Here is a 19,390-nt window from a genome sequence, read left to right as displayed (position 1 = left end):
TGAGTCATCAGTGTGTGTGAAACTAGCCAGAGGTGACAGAATCCTTCTTGCTTTGCAGAAGGGTCCGTACTGTGCCTATCTGAGGCTGTGTTTTTCTTAGTTCTATGTTTCATGTGTCAATTTTTCTCAACAGAAAACGGAATGAAAATGTAGAGCTGCTCAGGCTGTGTGTGTAAACAGTGTGGGTCACTGCAGAGGAAGGGGAGGATGCAGGAGGAAACTATTTCCAGTACCACCCCTGCCACCATCCATAGTCACAGAAAGGCTTAAGCATTTTTCTTCAAACATGGTTCATATTATGACCTATAAGGTGAGCTCAAAAACGTCTTTGCTAAATGAAAGGAAAAAGAGTAAAAATGTATTTTCAAACCTCCAGTTGTCATGCCTGTGTTAACACACATTCCGCTGGAGCATCCACAAATGTGATTATGGCTCCAAGTATGAGGAGTCGGTCTCATCGATCATCTTAAACTTCCCTTCTCTTTCTGAACGGTTAATTTATCAGGACGAGTCCTCCATCCCAATTACACCTCCATGGTCATTACATGTAACAGTGAGGAGCCTTTCCTTTCTGAAAGTGACATGCAGAGGGAAGCCATGGCAACCAACAGCTCAACATTTAGACAACGTGAAGATCGTTCACTCTCATGCCTGTAAGCTCTTGAAACTCACTTAGGCTGTCTTGGTGTCCCCATCTCCGCACTACAGACAGGAAGGAGTTCTGAGTGCAAAGCACTACCTTACACTCAGGCATCCAAGAAATGGGCTCAAACCTTAGATCTCCCATTTGCTGTGGAATCTGGGCCAATGTTTTTTGTAGCACTGGGCTTGTTTTCCAGTTTAAATTATTGTGAGGATTAACTAAGACACAGACTATGAAGTGTTTACTACAGTACCCAACATGCCGTGCTACATCATCAGTGGCCTCGCTGAACCTCAGTGCCAGTCTGTGAGGGAAGGGTAGGGTTGGGAGAGATTAAGCGTAAAGTAGAATTTTTTTTTCTCACAAAAAAAAAAAAATACCTAGAATGAATCTAAAAGCCCCCTGATGGGGAATAAGCAAATGACACAGGCAGGAAACATCAGTTCACAGATGCAAAAGTAAATGATGGAATAGCAGCTAAAATGGAAAAATATAGAACAGTAGTTCTCAGCTTTCCTAAAGCTGCAGCCCTTTAATACAGTCCCTTATGCCATGGCGACCCGCAACCATAAAATTATCTCCTTGCTACCTCATAACTGTAATTTTGCTACTGTTGTGAAATGTAATATCTGGTATGCACTCACCAAAGGGGTTGTAACCCTCAAGGTGAGAACCACCTTTTAAATCAGCTACATTTCCTTCACATTTTGTCTCACATTAGTGTGGTAAAATCTTCCTCATGGACTCTCGCGCACAGGTCATAAACTGGGAGGCACCCACTTCTTTGGACATTAATCTCTTCAGATGTATACATCCACTCTTTGACCTATTTAAACACTCTCAGGTTTATGAAGAGAGGGGACTAAATACAAGTCTTCTCTTGCACTCACGAGGCAGCAAGCCTGTCATCCCAGTCACGTGACTTCCTTCACTTTGCTCCTTCTCCCCGCCAAGTTTACACACACATATTTTGCTGAAATCATTTATTACATTTATTTATGTACATGTGTGTGTGCGTGTGATTGCATGCATGCACACATGCATGTGTGGAGGTCAGAGGTCAGCCGGCAGAAGCCAGTTCTCTCCTTCTACCTTGTGGATTCTGGTAGTTGATGTCAGGTTGTCAGGCTTGGCAATAAACACCTTTACCTGCTGAGCCATCTTTATATTTCTTCCTTATGACCGCTACATGATTATCCCAGAAATGACATATTCCTCTAGAGCCTCTCATGATTGGTGAAACAAAGAAAATTAATAGTCATCACATCATATGCAAGCCACATATCATAGGCTATGTTCAAATTTCCTCAATTAGAATTCTTTGAGATGGGGTCTTGCCTCAAACTTCCATTTAGCCGAGGATGATGGTGAATTCATCTTCCTACCCCTACGTTGTAAGTGCTGGCATATGCCGCTACACTCAGCCTCCCTCAATTATCTGTCAAATACATAAATTCTCTTCTTTAGATCCAGAACCTAACGGAGAACCGCACATTATATGTAAAAAATGTATCTTTAGCCTCTTTTATCTCACCCAGTACCTCCTCTTGACTCTACCCCAGTGCAGCTTTTCTTCCTTCCGTTTCTTCATAATAAGATGCAGGGGAAATGGTTTTAGGCAGGAATTTCACACAGTGGGTGCTGTGGCCCTCTGAGTCAGTCACAACAGGTAGCCCACATCGGGCGGCCACTATGGTTGGGGAAGCCGTTTGGTCTCTTGATTGGAGTGGGGACTTCCTGGGTGTTTTACTGTCGAGTGCCATTCCTCTGTTATTAATAGCCACTCTGGGAAGTGCTACCGCCAGTCCATGCAAACGAGACTACTTTTACGCAATACTGGCGATTCTTGCTTTAATTAATGCCGACAGCAAGAGCTGCAAGGATGGATTTCCTATGGCTCTCTCCTTCCTGAGTCTGTTTGGCACCTCTCTTCTGTTACGTCCCCCGGAACCACTCCTTTCTTGATATATTTTTAACAGTACCATGAACAAGCATATTTTAAAAATTAATTCAGTGTAGCATAAGATTTTGCAATCCCTGTTTTTTCTGGCACTCAGTGTCCCACTGACATTTATTCAATCTACCCTGCATGTCCCTTGAGATGGTCTCTTTGGATATAACACCAATCCTTGCTCTTTGATTTAAGGCATCCTTGGCTGACTCTGTACTTTTCTGGGTACTTTGAAAATGGATCTAGGTAATCCCTGTGTAATGAACTACATGGGAAAACCTAAGTAATTCCGACCAGATTATCTGCTGAGTCAATGCTCAGAGCGGAGCTTAATCTATTAATAGCCTCAAATATCTACTCTAATGTTACCAGACTTGTAGCTAGAAAGCCATTTTCAATGCATCTCTATTTTCAAAAGAATGAGGCCGCATAAACCAGCAGAAAAGAACAGATACAACTCTAGCTTTGATAAAGGTTGGACAGCACAAGGAAGGGAAAACTGGAGGTACGCCATGCTTCTCCCAACACCATTAAATCTGGCTCCTCACTGTCCTCCTCAGTTCTCATACCCACGGCCTTGTCTCACATCCAGCATGAACTGGCACTGTGATGTTCAGACACACACATTCTGAGAGCAGTACTGGCCAGAGACTCTCATCCCAGCACAGCAGAGTGCTAGCCTGGAGTAGAAATGGTTCATTTCCTTATTTTATCAGATTTATATTTTTTAATGAAAGAAAATTAAGCCATTACCTTCCTACTATACCACATGTTCCCCAGCAAATAAGAATCACTTTACTTTTTATCCCCTTTAATCTGGTAAATGAACCCAAGGTGAAATTACACACTTGAGTATTCTCTTTAAAAATGAATATAATTAAATATTTTCCTTGATAGTAGCCAAAGAAAGAAAGGAAGAAAGAAAGAAAGAAAGAAAGAATCTGGTACTGATCTCAAGAAACTATATATATTTGTTGTTATTCTGAGAATGGTTCTCATTGTAGCTCAGGCTGGTCTTATACTTTCTATACAGCTGAGGCTAGCCTTGAACTTCTGGATCTACCTGCCTCCATGTTTAGAGTGATGGAATTATACTTGCACTCAATTACAACTGAGGCAGCATCACACTGCCTCAAGCAAGTATCTTTTAGCAAATACTAATTCAGATGAACATAGGGACAGGGTATGTACTAAGAACAACAAGTCCTCTCTACCCCTCTAACAGTGGAAGAGAAGGTGAGGAAATTCCTAAGAACGTTGCTGTATGCTGAGTCTGTGTTATTCCAAGTTTCACAGAAGCTTTGTCAGCATCTGTTCTCATTACTGTGAAAGACAAATGAGGGAAACCCTACCAAGCAGCGCATCTATAGAATACAATTCAAAACTATTTAATTTAGAAAACCCATTGACTACAGAAGGCAAGAGTAAGGAGGTTAGGGAGGATGTCCATCCTGCCTCCAGAACAGACTCCAGTTTGGTGATATGAGGAAATTAGCTCAGTAAACATAGCACAAGATCATAGCTGACGGCAGTGCTGAAAGAGAACACATTAAAGCTTATGATAATTTACTCCTTAAAAGAATAATTTGGAGCCGGGCGGTGGTGGCGCACGCCTTTAATCCCAGCACTCGGGAGACAGAGGCAGGCGGATCTCTGTGAGTTCGAGACCAGCCTGGTCTACAAGAGCTAGTTCCAGGACAGGCTCCAAAAAACCACAGAGAAACCCTCTCTCGAAAAACCAAAAAAAAAAAAAAGAATAATTTGGGTACTGAGATGGCTCAGCAGGTTTATAAAAGCATTTAACACAACCCCGAGGACTGGAGTGCTCCATCCCCAGAGACAATGTGGTAGAAGGAGAGAACTGGATCCCCAAGTAGTGCGCGCGCGCACACACACACACACACACACAGATTAAAAGAATAAAAATAAGTATAAAACAAACTACAGTGGTGCCAAGCAGGAAGACAGCAGGGCTGCTGAGCGCAGATGCAGATTCTGGATGGATGCTGTAGACACCAACAGGCCGCCAGGAGGTCTCACCACAAGGCTTAAATCCCATGGGTCCCGAGCTTTTCTGAGATCAAGTCCTCAATTTTCTTCATTTTAACTCTTTACCCTCAAATGGTGCTTTGGATAAAGACAACTTAGCACCTAAACCTAAGAAACCTGGTCTGTTCTAGAAACCAGAATACTTGCCACGTTTTGTCTGTTTATATGTATGGTATATGAGTGTGGCACATGTGATTATTTGTGTCTATGCGTGTGGGGGGAGCTACTCATGCATATGTATGTCTGTGTGTGTGGAATTCAAGAGTAGATACCGGATATACTCCTTAATTTTTTTTTAAGCCAGGGTCTGTACTGACTCTAAGATCGCTGGACTGGCTTTCCTGCTTTCCTGAACCCCGGGGATCAGCCTGTCTCTGTGTCTCCTCCCCTCCCTAAAACCTAGGATCACAGGTATGCAATACCATGCCTATTTTAGGAAATACTTTTACAGCATCTATTTCACCAATGAAAGAATAGGTCAAGAAAGTAGCAATATTGTCAGCTATTTTTCATTTGCTTTGAGCTTGCTTAAAACAAATTCAAGATTTATAGCCAAGCTATGGTGAAGAGTTGGGTAAATATCCTATCAAACAAACTTCCCATATGTTTCCAACGGTATTGTTTTATAGCAAAACATGAGTGGTTTAGTGCACATAGGAGAGGTTTCTTATTCTCCCCAGACGAGCCTTTGCTGAGTCTCCACCATTTAGGGTTTCAATTTCAAGTAACTGCTCACAGGGCATCAACTCCTTCAGTTACTTAGGGGACAGGCCACAAAGCACAGAATGGAATGCTTCGTTACAGCACCAACGAGAATCTTTACAAACTGAGCGTGCTGGCCACAGTTTGGCTGGCAAAGGACACAGACAGCAAAGCTAGTCTGGGGCATGTAATTGAAATGTGAACTTACATGGGTGTGGATTGATACCAATTCAGAGCTGCCCACTGAGTCCTGTGTTATTTCCTTCAGCCAGCAGCTCACCCAGGGCCTTGTCAGCATCTCAGTGGACAGCACTAACATCTGACTCTGCCCAAACTGCCCAGCCCACCCCCCTTGCACTACGAGGCTGTGTGTGATGAATTGGCTTGGGCTTCCCTTTCCACCTCGGCAGTCCTGCTTCCTGTTAGTCTTGCTAACTGTAATGACTGGCATTCAAGCTGTCTCCTCATCCCAAGCCCCCGTGGCTCTCTCCTGGGTTGACTTACTCATTCTCTTCTCCACCAGCTTCTTTTCCAAATGTCAGGGTACCATCAGTAATTGTGCACCTGGCCCAATGCTTAGAACCTTCCTCCAGGAAGCCTTCCTTGACAACATCCCTCCCCTAGTGGTCTTCTCTGTCTCCATAGCAACAGGCACCCCTCTCTTAGAACACACTTTCCCATTGTATTCAGGTTTATTAATGAAGAACCACTTCAATCCAAAGTGAGCTTAGGCACGTATAAGACAGATCTCCTTTTAAATGAGTAAATTAGGATGAAGAAAAAATGAAATTGGGATATGGCTGAATAACACAATTACTATTCTTAAGGCTCTAGTAGCCTTTTATATTCAAATGCACTCATTCAGCTCTGAATTTTTAAACTAAAAATACTGACAGTAAGTTCTAGTTAGCACACAACTGTGTCGAAGAGTACGGAGTACACTGTAGGGAACTTCCATTACTCTTGGTTAAAACCTGGCTATTTCTTTTGTAACTGACATTTTGGGGATGAAATCAGCAGTGATACAAAACATGTAAATAGCATAATAACATGGTTTTTATTTGTTTTTGAGACAGGGTCTCTCTATGTAGACCAGGCTGTCCTCGAACTCACAGAGATCCTTCTATCTGCCTCCCAAGTGCTGGGATTAAAGGAATGCACCACCATACCTAGTCAATGACAAATCTCATAGGGGTGGTACATTCCCGCCTTCCAACGTCTAAACAGATCCGAGAGTTGAAGTTGCATGAGTGCCAATTGCTAGAGCTACCCAAATTAGCACTGTGGTGGTGCCTTTCAGTGTTGCAAGCCTGGTGGAAGCTTCATTACCTACCATGGGAAGCCAAGAATACCAAGCACACAACGAACGCTTCATGGGTAAAAACTTTTGACCCAAAGTTTCTATCAGTACATCAGTACAGTTCATCACTACATCAGACTTGAGCAGCAGACGGTACCTCTGCTCTTCCCCTGGGGTTGTGCTTTACTTATCAGCTTATCTTGAAACAAGGGTTCATGTTGCCCAGGCTAGCCTAGAATCCTGGACCCTCCCTCTTTCACCTTTGGGATTATGGGTATATGCTACCATACCAAAATCCTAAATTCCTCTGAAGGCCTGTAGCCATAGTTCCTGCCTTTCTTTTGTCTATCACCTACGTAACAGGTCTCCCTTAAGGACCACCCATTATCTTCCCCTTTGATACATTCCTAGTACCTACAGACGATGTTTCCCCAAATTTAAATATCATTGAATTCAGAACCAAGACAAAAATCTCTGCCTCTAAAAACAAAACAACAACAACACAACAACTTTTTCCTCCCTCTGGAGGTATAGTGGGTACACAATGATAATTCAAGCATTAAGAAACTAGAGACTGGAGGATCAGGAGTTCCAGGGCAGCCTGTCTACACACACACACACACACACACACACACACACACACACACACAGTGTTTCTATTGTGAGCTGAAATAAAGCTCTTCCCTTTTGTCAGAGTATTTTCACAGCAATAGAAATGAAACCAAGCCCTGGGGGTTGGGGGTGCTGGTGAACCTAGTAGCTAAAAAGTTGTCACATTTCCTCTTTCCAAAGTGCTATCCACAAGAAAAGTCTGTCACGGAATAAAAGTGCAAGGAATAACTTAACAGTCATGATGTGGACCATCTGGTGTGCAATTCACATTAGTGCAGCTAGTTGTAAATGAGACACGCTGACCACAGCCTGTGGTTAGCAGCCTTGCCAGCAAACCATTTAACTAATAACTCCTGGATTTGACGAGCTAGGTGGTGCAGCCTTCTTCAAAGCAAGAAGACCTGAGCTCCAGTTCCAGAGCCCAGTTAAAAAGTCGAACACAGTGGCATGGAGCTGTATCTCAGCAGAGGCCGGGCCAGGAACCAGCAAGCCCACATCCTAAGTGGGAGACAGCGCCCATTGACTGACACTTGAGTTTGGCCTCTGTTCTCCATAGGCGCACACACCAACACAGATGTATGTACTCACACTTGCACAAGCACACACAAAGAGAAAGAGAAAAAGCATTGTCAAAAAACTGGCATGGTGACCTACGCCTGTGACAACACTGACGTCATGGAGGCCGGAGGACCAGAGGTTCACGGTCATTGTCAGTCTCACAGAAGTTGAAGGTCCAGCCTGAGCTACAGGAAAGGCTGCCTGAACTTCCATACACGTGAACTGCTGGTATTAGAAAATGAAGCAATTTCCTTAAATTAGTTTTAAAAAATGGTATCTTGCTCAGGTCAAGTACAGTTTCACTAAATTTTAGACTGCATTCAAAAACTTAACGTTATATATTTGTGTTGTGTGGCTGGAAAGCATTGCAGAAAGTAATCGCTGCTTTATCGCTGGAGACAGGGTTTGCAAAGTGGTGTCCCGGTTAATTCAAGCCACTCCAATTCTCCTCCAAGCAAGCAGCAGGAGGAGAGGAATGGCTCTTCAGCAGCAGTGTCGCTTTTGATTTTGAACTGCTCTGACACTCGTTAAAATAACTGAGAGAAGAGCAGACAATTAGCGAGCTGGCGATGCCAAGCCGGAGCCACAGACACCGCCTTCTCACCTCCACCCCAACCTCCTGGCAGCTTTTAGAGGTATTCTATTAGAAGGAGTGACAAATTAGGGATAATTAATCAGTAACACAGGAACTGTACCTTTCCGACCCTGAGCGCGGATAAGAAAGCTGCAGTTTGGCCATCTTGATTTCCCGAGATACCCTGCTATATGCAAGGAGCAGGTGATGTGGACAAAAATATATTTTGTACATATATATCTTATTTATGTGTTTGTGTGTGTTTGTGTGTGTGTAATGTCTGTGTGCATCTACATATTTGTGGATAACCGAGGTGACCAATTCCTTGGAACTAGAGTTTTTGTGGTTACGAGCTGGGTACTGACTCCATTCATCTGAAAGGCCAGCTAGTACTATTAATTACTAAGCTATTTCTCCACTCCATCCCACCCCCTTTTTAGAAAGATCCTCTTTCTGACATTGTTTGTTGTTGTGCTGTTGTTAATGTTTTTTTGTTTGTTTTTCAAGACAGGGTTTCTCTGTGCAATAGCCCTATCTGTTCTGCAACCTGCTTTGTAGAGCAGGTGACCTCAAACTCACAGAGACCTGCCTGCCTCTGCCTCTGAGTGCTGGCATTAAAGGCGTGTGCCACCACATCTGAGAAACATCAAAGCAGGGTATGGTGAGCACACTTGCCATCCTAGTGCCTGGGAAGCTGAGTCAAGATTTGGGATTCAAAGTCATCTACTACATACAGGAATTTGAGGTCAGCAAGGCTACTTACATACACTGTGTCTCAAAAACAGAATAAAAGACCAACAACAACAATAACAAAAAAGAATTCTTGGCTGGAACTTTATGGGGGCTCACATCTGTAATCCCAAGCATGAGCCATGCAAACTGCCATGACTTCATGGCCAGCTTGAGTGGCTTATTTAGTCCCCAGGTAAACCTGGACTATCAAGAAACATCTTGTCTTAAAATAAAACAAAACAAGCTCCCACCACCACCAAAAGAACCCCGTCCTTATGAATTCAGGTTGTTTTTAAAGTGGTCAGTAAATTTTTTTGACTGAACACTGAATATTTTTCCAAAGAGATCAACAATATTTATTATGTTCTGTGATCTTAGAAGTAACCCTTCAATCCAAATTAAGGCAACGTCTAAGCCTAACTTGGGGCTCTAACTCTTCCCTAGTGCAACTCTGCATATTGGGTCTTTACAGAAATGTAAGCACTGAAATTCAAACTAACGCAACCATCAGACCCTGAGAAGCCACCAGACCCCGAGAAAGGCCACTCTTCACTGAGTCATCCAGAGAGGTTCCATCTGGGAGGTGCATGCCTCCTCCTGGCCACACATCAGCGCAACACGTGTTTTCTGAAACTGGAAGTTGCTTCGTGCATGTGGTCCCCAATGGCTCTCCCCAAGTTCTGAGAAGTGTCTGATTTCAAACAATGAGACTTTAAAATCCAACCAGGGGCACTGCACAATGTGTGTGTGTGGAGGAGAAGGGTTGGGAGGGCACCCGCGGGGGCCGCGGCTTACCATACAGGTGTCTAGGTCTTCCAACCTCTCCACCTCGTTGAGATCCTCCACCATAAGTGTGGCATGCTTCACTGGCTTCTCCTCAGCCAGCTCCACTTCTAGGGACTCCCGCTGGGGAAGGCTCTTGCTTCTCCTGCTGTAATGGTCCGCCTTGGGTCAAGAGAGCGCAAGCAGAAATTAGAGGAAACAAGTAGGAACTCCTTAGTAAATTCCTGAAGACGTCCTCCACAAGGTGGCGCTGTAGAGAGCTAACTTGCAAGGGAATTTTGGTATTTAATTAAGTAATTTATTTAGCATTTTTTGAGTATATCTTGTTATCTAATCCTGCCTGACCTAGACCCTCCCCGCTTCAGCCTCCGCTCCTGAGTGCTGGGGTCTCAGGTGTGAATCGCCATGCCCAGTTTCAGTGATGACTCTGAGTCAATACAGAGAAACTTTCATCTTTTATGGTTTTTGGGGGGGCCAAGTGAGAAATAAGAAACCTCATAAATGAGGATACTGGCAAGATGGCACAGCAGATAAAAGCACCTTCTGCCAAAACATACCACTAAAGTGAACCTCACGTTAGTGGAAAGAGGGAACAGACACCCACAAACTGCCCTCTGATCTCCATATACCTGACCACACAAACATTGCCAGACACATCAAATAAAAAGAAAATTTTGAAAAAATGTCAAACTTCCCAGGAAGGCCTCCCAGGTGGAGTCATGCCAAGATACCATCCAGCATTGGTGGCATTCTGTCAGCGTTCTGAGACAGTTCCAGTACCCATGGGACAGCAATCAAATGTTTCTAAAATAGAATGTGCTAGGCCGGCCAGGGCTCTACAGTAAGACCATGTCTCTAAGTGAATAAGTATTTTTAAAGAGCAAATGCCACTGAGTCTGGATTAGGGACAACGAAGCTACCCCTGGGCTGCCAGGAGATGAGAATATGACTTCTTCAGCTTGATGGGCCAGGAAGCCATTTTCTATACAGTTTGGCACAGGGCTGTAAATGTTGATAAAATACAATACAGAGAAATTAGAAAATAAATAAATATGTGCTTGAATACCGTGGTCCTGTCAAATTGCACTAGAAACTTCATAGTAGCCCCTGCTGGTTTCTTCACTAATGAGTGCTCGCACACTGGGAACGCGTGCTCGGGGCCAGCTGGGGCCCACAGGCAACATCTGGAGTGCCACTACAAATAAGCTGTCTTCTAAGAATAGGCTTAGCAGGGCATGGTAGCACACACATTTAGGAGGAAGAGGAGAATCAGGAGTTCAAGGTCATCCTTGGCTATGTACAGAATCGAGGCTAGCATGGGCTACACGAGTGTTTCTATATATGTGTGTATGTGTGTGTGTGTACTTTATATATAATTATATACATTACATACACACAATATAACATATAAATAATATACTATATATAAAAACATAATCTTAAGAAATAATCTATTTTGAGCAAGGAGTAGTGGGTCACACCTGCAATCACAGAACTTAGGAGGCCACAAAGGATTGTCTTGAGTTCAAGGTCAGCCTGAGCTGAAATAAGACCCATCTCAAAACCCCAAACCCATTCTGAACTAATCCTCTCAGAACAACAGCAGCAAATGTACAGTCCATAACTACCAAGGTTCATTTTAGACGTGAGGCTGAACGTCATCCACCCACAGGTTTGACCTTCATTAAAGCTGGACAAGATCTCTGAAACTGTTCACTTCTGCCCCCTGTCGTTCAATTCTAATGCTCTAATGCATTTCAGAGTGACTAGAAGCAGCAGAAGAGGAAAGAAACCACGCTCCTTCCTGGACCCCACTGTGCAGGGCCAGCTCCAGCAGAGTTGGCACTCCTCTTGGCTCCTGCTCCTGACACCAGCACTCACCAGCTTCCGATGGCTGCTGGAGAGTGCCTCCAGGATTTCATCCACGATGCGGTCAGACAAGAATGAGGCCACTGTCAGCTTCACCTCACTATGGACACCAAAGGGGAGAGAAGCTTTTTAGCTTGTGTTCGGGGGGGAGGGAGGAGCATGCACCTGCGAGGTCACGCCAATGAGGCCAAACAGGATTCCGTTCCTGTCTCTGAGAACGGAACAGAAGACTATGAGAACTAAGGAGTACCGAAATAACCCTTAAACGCTGCCGTAAACACACAGATAACAGGCATCCATTGCCAGTGTCAACTTGTCTCTGAACTTGAAGCGTGAGATTTAATGGTAGAAATGGAAAACACCTGGATAAAGACAAACTCAATAGGGACCACGTGTGCCCTGTGACACACTGCAGCTCCTGACACAGACACGAGAGGACTCAGACGGCAGAAAGTTCAGAAAGTCTAGTCTGGCTGTTAAACCTCGTTATCACTTCAATATGCACACAGAGCACATAGAATGTTTTCATCAATGCAACTGGGTCACACTACTTCTGCCTTCACTCACAATGCTAGGCATGCCAAAAATCCATAGAGCTCCACCTTCTGTAATAGAGGTTATTACGATTTTCAGTTTGGATGCCTCTCAATCTGACCTCAGACAATTCCTCAGAAACAGAAAGAGGCTTAGAGTTTTTAAGTAGCAGGCTCTGATTCCTACCAGATGGCTCCTTCTTTAGCCATTCACAAGCTCACATTTCAGCCATTCACACGGATTCACCATCCATGAATCGCCCTACTCCAAAGTGTAAGTGTACCCGAGTCCAAGTTTCGGGGGAGAACATTAGGAAGGAAGTCAATCACATACCTACATTCTAGAATTGTCTTATGAGCTTAGTCTGCGTTTGAAGCCAACAACTTTTATGTTTTCAGAACAGACAAATGAGCTGTCAGAACAAAATTACTTAATCGTAAAGTCAAGGTTGAATGTGTATTTGTGCAGCAGGGAAATCCCTATAACCTAAGTGTGACGATTTCTACCGAGACTTTCCTACTCAGGAAGATTGCTGCTCGGGTGCAGAAGGAAGGGGATTAACTCTGATACTTGTGTAAATCTCCAGGAGAATTCTTCAATACTTTTTCATGAAACAAAGTGTCACTGATATTTGATTATCTAATATTCAATTATCTTTAAAGCTGGGGGTGATGGCTCACAATCAGAATCCCAGGACTCAGAAGGCCGAGGCAGAGGAGAGCCGTGAGTCAAAGGCTGACCTAAACTAGAGATGCTGATGATAATGAAGATGATGCTATGCTGAGAACAACATTTAGTTAAACACATCAGGGATCTCCAGGTGAGACTCACTCTTGTCTCCTACCAAAAACAAGGGACAGAGTCCTACCCGAGCTTCCAGAGGATGCTGGAGTCTGGTGGTAACAAGTATTTCCCAATTCTCATTAGCCATGCCTGAGACTATGTCTCTAACCCTCTAGGCATGGTACTTCACATCTCTCTTTCTCCTTCTCTCAAGATGGGGAGGGGTGGTTTATGAACTCCAAAGTGTGTACAAAGTGAAGGTTTACAAATGCCACTATTGTTTGATGTCTCTGGACTGTTCTCTCATTTGTTGCTGGGGTCACTCACCCTGTGCGACCTCTCATACATACAAATGTGCCTGCATTATCCGTGAATGTACACGAGTTGCCAGGGCTCAGCTTAAGGCACTGCAAAAAATTCAAGAACTGAGTCTATGGACGTAGAACTGATTTACCCATGCAAAGGAAGGTGACCGTATTCGGCAGAATTTGCTGATGAAAACAGAAGGGGATGGGTTGGGAAGAGGGGTAGGATTAGCCAGAGAGTGGAGAAGGAGCAGTGGTGAATATGGGGGAACGTCATGCACACTGTGGAAATATCATAATGAAAGCCATTCTTATGCATAATGATGTGCTAATATGAAAATATTTTTAAGAGGGACAGAAAAAAGGAAAAGAACTTGATACTACAGAACAGACATCAGCACACGTTGCATTGGTGGCTGAACTACTGCCATGAAAGAATACTGGCTAATACGGTTTTCATCCTAATATTTAAGAGGGATATTTAATACTTAAACACGCCACATTTTCAATATTTATATTTAAAATACATGATACTTAAATATTTATTTTCAACAACAAAGCTGAGCCTTAGGTAACAGTTTGTAAGCACAATGTGAGGACTGGAATGAATAAACTCAAAAATCCTCATGCTTCTATAAACTCAAAGCTTTTTTCTCTAATTTCTCAGATTTTTCAAACTGCTTTAGACTTTATCCAAGTAAAGAACAGGAACTCATTACACCAATAGGATGCAAAGCCGAGTCACCAGTCTGAGGCCATCCAGTGCCGGCAGGTTTCCTGAGTATGGTTTACAGCCCAGAGACTCTGGTTGGCTGGCTGGTTTGCTCTGGTTGGAGCCATTTGGCTTCTTGTTGTGTGGTCGTACTATTCCTAGCTCTTCACAACTGCTAGTTTTCTTGCTCATCTAAATATTTTTATCAATATTCAGAAACAGGTAAAAGGGGAAAGTTAAAATGTCTTGCTTCCAGCCATCTCATTCCCTAAGGAAGAAGCATAAGGAGGATGAACCGAGGATAATGCGGTACTGATCGATGAAGCCAGGGGCCTCAACATGAAAACTAAAGGAAGTTTGTAACTACATCTTCTACATACTGAAATCCTGACTTACTCCTCAAGCCTCTCCAACAGATACCTGCAGACTTCAAAGTTTGCATCCTAACCTGGGATGAAAATACGGTTCACTTTAGTGATTTGAGGCAGGAAGACTGTTATGAGTTTCAGGCTAGTCTGGGCTACAGAGTGTCAGAAAGGCCTGGACTATAGATTAAAGACCCCTCATCAAAAAAAAAAAAAAAAAAGCCAAAAAACCAAACACTAAACCAACAACAATACCAAAACTGGCATGGAGGGAGGAAGGACAGAAAGAGGGGAGGGAAATATTCTGACTTTAAGCCAGTGACTTAGAAAGTGGAAGATAAATGCTGGAATCACAAACTAGGAATTACAATCATGTCTTCCCCTTATATATAAACTCCTTAGAGAGCTGCAGACTCTGTGCTCTTAGGTGATGCAGCTATAAGACAGCCAGACTCTTACTTGTGTGGACAACCTATGTTTATGTACATTACTTGTGTGCACAGCTATGTTTACAACCTTCTCAGTCTGTTAGACACATCTCAACACACTCCTCCTTGATGATAAAGTCACCAACGCTGTTGTCCTTCCCACAACCTGGACCGTGTCTCACACCCTGCAGCTCCTTCAGCTTAGTAACACAATGGACATACCTAATTTTGTTAAGAATGTCAATTCCAGACTGTTCCAAGAGGACATTTTTAACAAAGGTGCGTGGGATGGAAATCTTTTCGGTGCTGGCATGGATCAGGTCTTGTCGGATGTGGGCTTTTTTCATCACACTGGGGCAGAGGTTCTCAGCGGCATCCACCATGGATTCAAGCAAACCCTGCAATGCAGAAGAGGGTGGTAATGACAAAGCCGGCGGAACACTCAAAGTGTGTTGTCCCAGCCATTGGAGGGCAGGAACCCCCTGGAGCACAACCAAGGGCTCCAGATAGGCCGCCTAGGAGATTTATAACCATAGGGTGACTGGTGAGCTCAAGCGACCACTTTAAATCAGAGACTTGGCAGAACCTGTGCTTTGCACAGGCATCTGAACAGAACATGAAGCCATGGATGAGAAGGATAAAGTATGCAAGTATCCACCTTTTACAAAGCAACTTGCTACAGCAGACGGAACCCCCAGGTCCCAGAAAGCCTGCTTGACAGATACAAACTTGAGAATTAGAAGTCCCTAAAATAGGTGTGTGATTTCCTAAATCACACAGACACCTCTAAATTATAATGAACCATTCAATAGTTCCCTCAAAACATAACAGCAGAAAAACAACAAAATCGCCAAAATGACTGCCAATTTTCTTTCTAAAGAGAAAAGCTTTCATATTAGGTAAAACAGTAGTTATAAGCAACATGAATAACAACAGCTGAAAGCATTTACAGAGAACCCTAAAAAACAACTTCAGAAGCAACAGCCAAAACATGCTTATTCACAGCCCTGCAGCATCTGAGAAATTATACTGCACACCCCACCCTTCCAACATCTGTCCAGATGGATGGGGTAGCTGCTCAAGGGATCTTCCTTCACAGGTGAGGAATGTGTGCACTAATGTTAAAAGATTTGCCAAAGTGGGTGGTGGGATTGCTCTATGGAAAAGACCCAAATTTGAAATGGAGCTTCATAATAAAATTATCCACCTATAGCCCTAATACCAAGTGACAGAGCAAGGTGGCACTTCACTCTACAAAATAAATCGCAACCAGGATGCTTTTTAGTCCACACAGTATCTTGTAAATGAAGGCTGATTCTTTAGTTTACAAATAAGGAGAGTGGGGCTCAAAGGAGGTTCAGTGACTTGTTCCTTCTTTTTCCTTTAAAGATGTAGTTTTAATCATGTAGGCTGGGGATAGGTGGGTGGGAGAAGAAGGCATAGATCTCCTGTAGCTAAAGTTGTATGTCATTGTGAACGGCTTGTTGTCGGTGTTGGGAACTGGGCTTGATCTCCTGCAAGCGTAGTTCGTGCTCTTCCTTTCTGAGCTTCGTCTGCAGCCCCACCATCTCAGTTTGTCTTGATGAACTGTCTTCACCGCATCCTCCTCGAGCACTGGGCCCAGCTGGATACAGCGTATGTGTGGGGAAGTTTGCTGGCATCGGTTCACTGCCTCCTAGCTTTCTTAGGTGCTGAGCAGCGAGTGACCAGGCTCCACCCAGGGGTCCAGAGAAAGAAGAAGTTTTCCTCCCATTGGACTCTGTTGGTCCTTAGGATCCCCAACCCCTCCTGCTCTGTGCTCGCTGGGCTTCTTCAGTCAGTCTGCCAATCCCCAGTTCCAGACATTCAGTAATGTCACCGTCTCTCAGTCTCTGTTCCCTAATTCTGGAAAGCTAAGCCAGGCTGATGTGAACGCTGGGCCCACCCCTGGACTTCCCTGACACTGTTTTCATTCTGTTAATCTCAGTGTTATTGTCTTCAGACGACTCTCAGTGAGCAGGCCCTGACTCTGAAATGTGACAGAATTGAGCACCTTTAAGACAGTCTCAGGGTGTGTACTGTAAAACAACCAACACATCCATCGGGTGTGAGGAAACCTATACAATGTCTGTAAAACAAGCAGGATTGATATCTTTAAGATGGTGGCCACCCTTTTGCACTTGGTGGTATTGAGCTTCTGGATGGCAAACGTAATATCCATACAGGAGAGGTCAGAAACTGTTTTGTCTTTTGCTTTGGAGACACTCGGTATAGGGCTAGGGATGTAGCTCAGTGGTAGAGGATCTGTCTCGAATGTTCAAGATCCTGATGTCAACCCAATACTGCAAAACCACAGCAACTGCAGCAGCAACAGCAATAGCAGCAGCAGCTACAGCAGCAGGAGCAAAAACCCTTAACAGAAAAAGAACTCTCCTGAATAAAGGAAGATCTGACTGCACGGAATTGCTCATCATATGAACCCATCAGGCCTCATATCCTAAGTGAATCTGAAATTTGCCAGGGAAAACTTTCACCATTTAAGTCTGAGGAAAAGAAAGCAAGGGCTTTCCAGACCCAAATAAACATGTTAAAATGTAAGGCCAGAAGGAAAAAAAAATCAGACTTTACATTAAAACATCCAAAATCCATTTGTTGTCTATGATTTTAAGGAAATCAATGCATTGCATGGTTTTTATAAGGAGGAAAATTGGCAGGACAGCACATGCCTTTAATCCTTGCACTCAGGAGACAGAGGCAGGTGGATCTCTATGAGTTGGAGGCTCAGGAAGCCTAGGCACAGAGCAGGAGCATCTATATTATCTCAGGCCTTTTAAATGCAAATGTATCTTATTTTGGATGTTTGCACCCTAGTCCTTCCTAAGAAAAATTACCCAGAATCCATTTCAGCTGCTCTAGGCAGTTTTGGGGGAAACCGACAGCTAAGGTCAGGGAAGTCTGTGGCTCAGACAAGATGAAAATGGAGCAACAGCTGGAAGTTGTTGGACAGAAAGGGACCTGTTACCGTGTTTTATGGCAGTTTAAATGACAGCCATTCTTACAGTGGATGCTCTAATGGGAGGAGAGGGAGGAAACAGATGGAAATAGGCAATTTCCAATAGTAAAAACACAGGGCTGGTTGTGTAGCTCACTGATAAATGCTTACCCAGCAAGCATACAGCCCCGAGGCCAAGCTCTAGCATCATAAATAAATAAATACTTATGCTCTACTTTGCTGTTAAGGAAATAAAATTATACAATAGGTTGGTTTTCTTTTCTTAACCCATCACATTAAAAATGTTACAAGTGTCACGCTGTACTCGGTACTGCTAAGAATCCGATGAACAAGCAGTTCCTTGCACTGCTTGACACGTTTGCCAATCCATACAAAAGCATACCATGAGCAACCCAGGAATGGGACAGTTACACACATATACCCTAACAAGGTTCATCAGAAACCAGAGTAGGTACATATCTGCAGCAGAATGTAGCCTTGATGCAGCCATTAGAAATACTTTCCCACTACTAGAACTGCACTTGTGAGAGTGACTCTGGGTGTAAATGGTTCCTGACCCTTTTCATGGCATCCTCACAAGGATATAAGACGGAGTACCTAGGTAGAATTCAATGTGATTTCTGTCTCAGTAATTCTTTACAAATTTACTGTTGGAATTACTCAAGCATTTCTCATTAGCTTTTTGTGTTTTTCTGTTTGTTTGCTTGTTTTTTTTATAGTCAAAAGTAAGTTAAAAAGTTGCTTATTATTAATGTAAGAAAGTATCTGCCTCGTACAGGCAATTCATTACAGGCAGATCCTTGCACAGGCAGGCCATGTACAGAAGGATCCAAGAGCAATTTGCTACCATGAGGTCTAGCGCACTGTTCTTTTCTGCCTCTCTGTCTTTGTTCAGTACAAATTCAAATAGCCATGTGTAAATAAAATCCACACACTACTTGAGTGTGTCTATGGGACATGCAGAGGGAGATGGATTAACATCTAAGAATCCAAGCATTTTCTGCCTTATTAGCTTAATTTTCAGAGTGCAATTAGCATATTGTAAAGGTGCCATTTGTTGGCACGCCAGCTCCTCCACTTGCTGCAGAAGCTACATTCTCAGAAGGAAAGAGATTAAATAATTAGAGAAACTCAAAGGACTTCAAGGCATCCTTGAAAGATAAAAATCCTTCTGAATAGGAAATGTCTCTGGGAAGCTGGTATTTGAAATTACCTTTAGAAAAAGTTGCTTTTAGGCTACCCACATCCTCTAAAGTCTTAGTCTTTCTTCAGGCAGTAGGGAATAGCAGATCTCTGTTCATTTGTGTGGCCTATAGTTTCATCCTAAATAAGTCTGTTGATCCATCCCTAATCATGCCTCTACTTCTTCATGTCAGTAGCATGGCAGTACTCATACACAGTCCCCACCACGTTTTCCACTTTCAAAATCAAATGTAAATTTCCCAGAGCACTTTATTTTTGGAGTCCTCTGTATGGAAATCATCCCTGCCCCCCAACA

General features: G+C 43.4%; 1 protein-coding gene across 15 annotated transcripts in view; it reads right to left on the bottom strand.

Moving 5' to 3' along the window:
• The window catches only part of Carmil1 (capping protein regulator and myosin 1 linker 1), a 262,274-nt gene that overhangs the window by 32,644 nt on the left and 210,240 nt on the right, over positions 1-19,390 (bottom strand). For all 15 annotated transcript variants that reach the window (XM_041632696.1, XM_041632697.1, XM_041632703.1 and 12 more), the window contains 3 exons: positions 15,123-15,298; positions 11,786-11,873; positions 9,917-10,066 (listed from right to left, as the gene is read on the bottom strand). In XM_041632696.1, the coding sequence (XP_041488630.1) occupies positions 9,917-10,066; positions 11,786-11,873; positions 15,123-15,298 (414 nt within the window). The remainder of the gene's footprint in view (positions 1-9,916; positions 10,067-11,785; positions 11,874-15,122; positions 15,299-19,390) is intronic.

The sequence above is a fragment of the Microtus oregoni genome, unplaced genomic scaffold (assembly GCF_018167655.1).
Source record: "Microtus oregoni isolate MIOR12 unplaced genomic scaffold, Mior012 000042F_ref0000377, whole genome shotgun sequence".
NCBI classification, from domain to species: domain Eukaryota; kingdom Metazoa; phylum Chordata; class Mammalia; order Rodentia; family Cricetidae; genus Microtus; species Microtus oregoni.
Note: the sequence above shows the minus strand (reverse complement) of the source record. Positions and strands in the feature narration are given on the sequence as shown.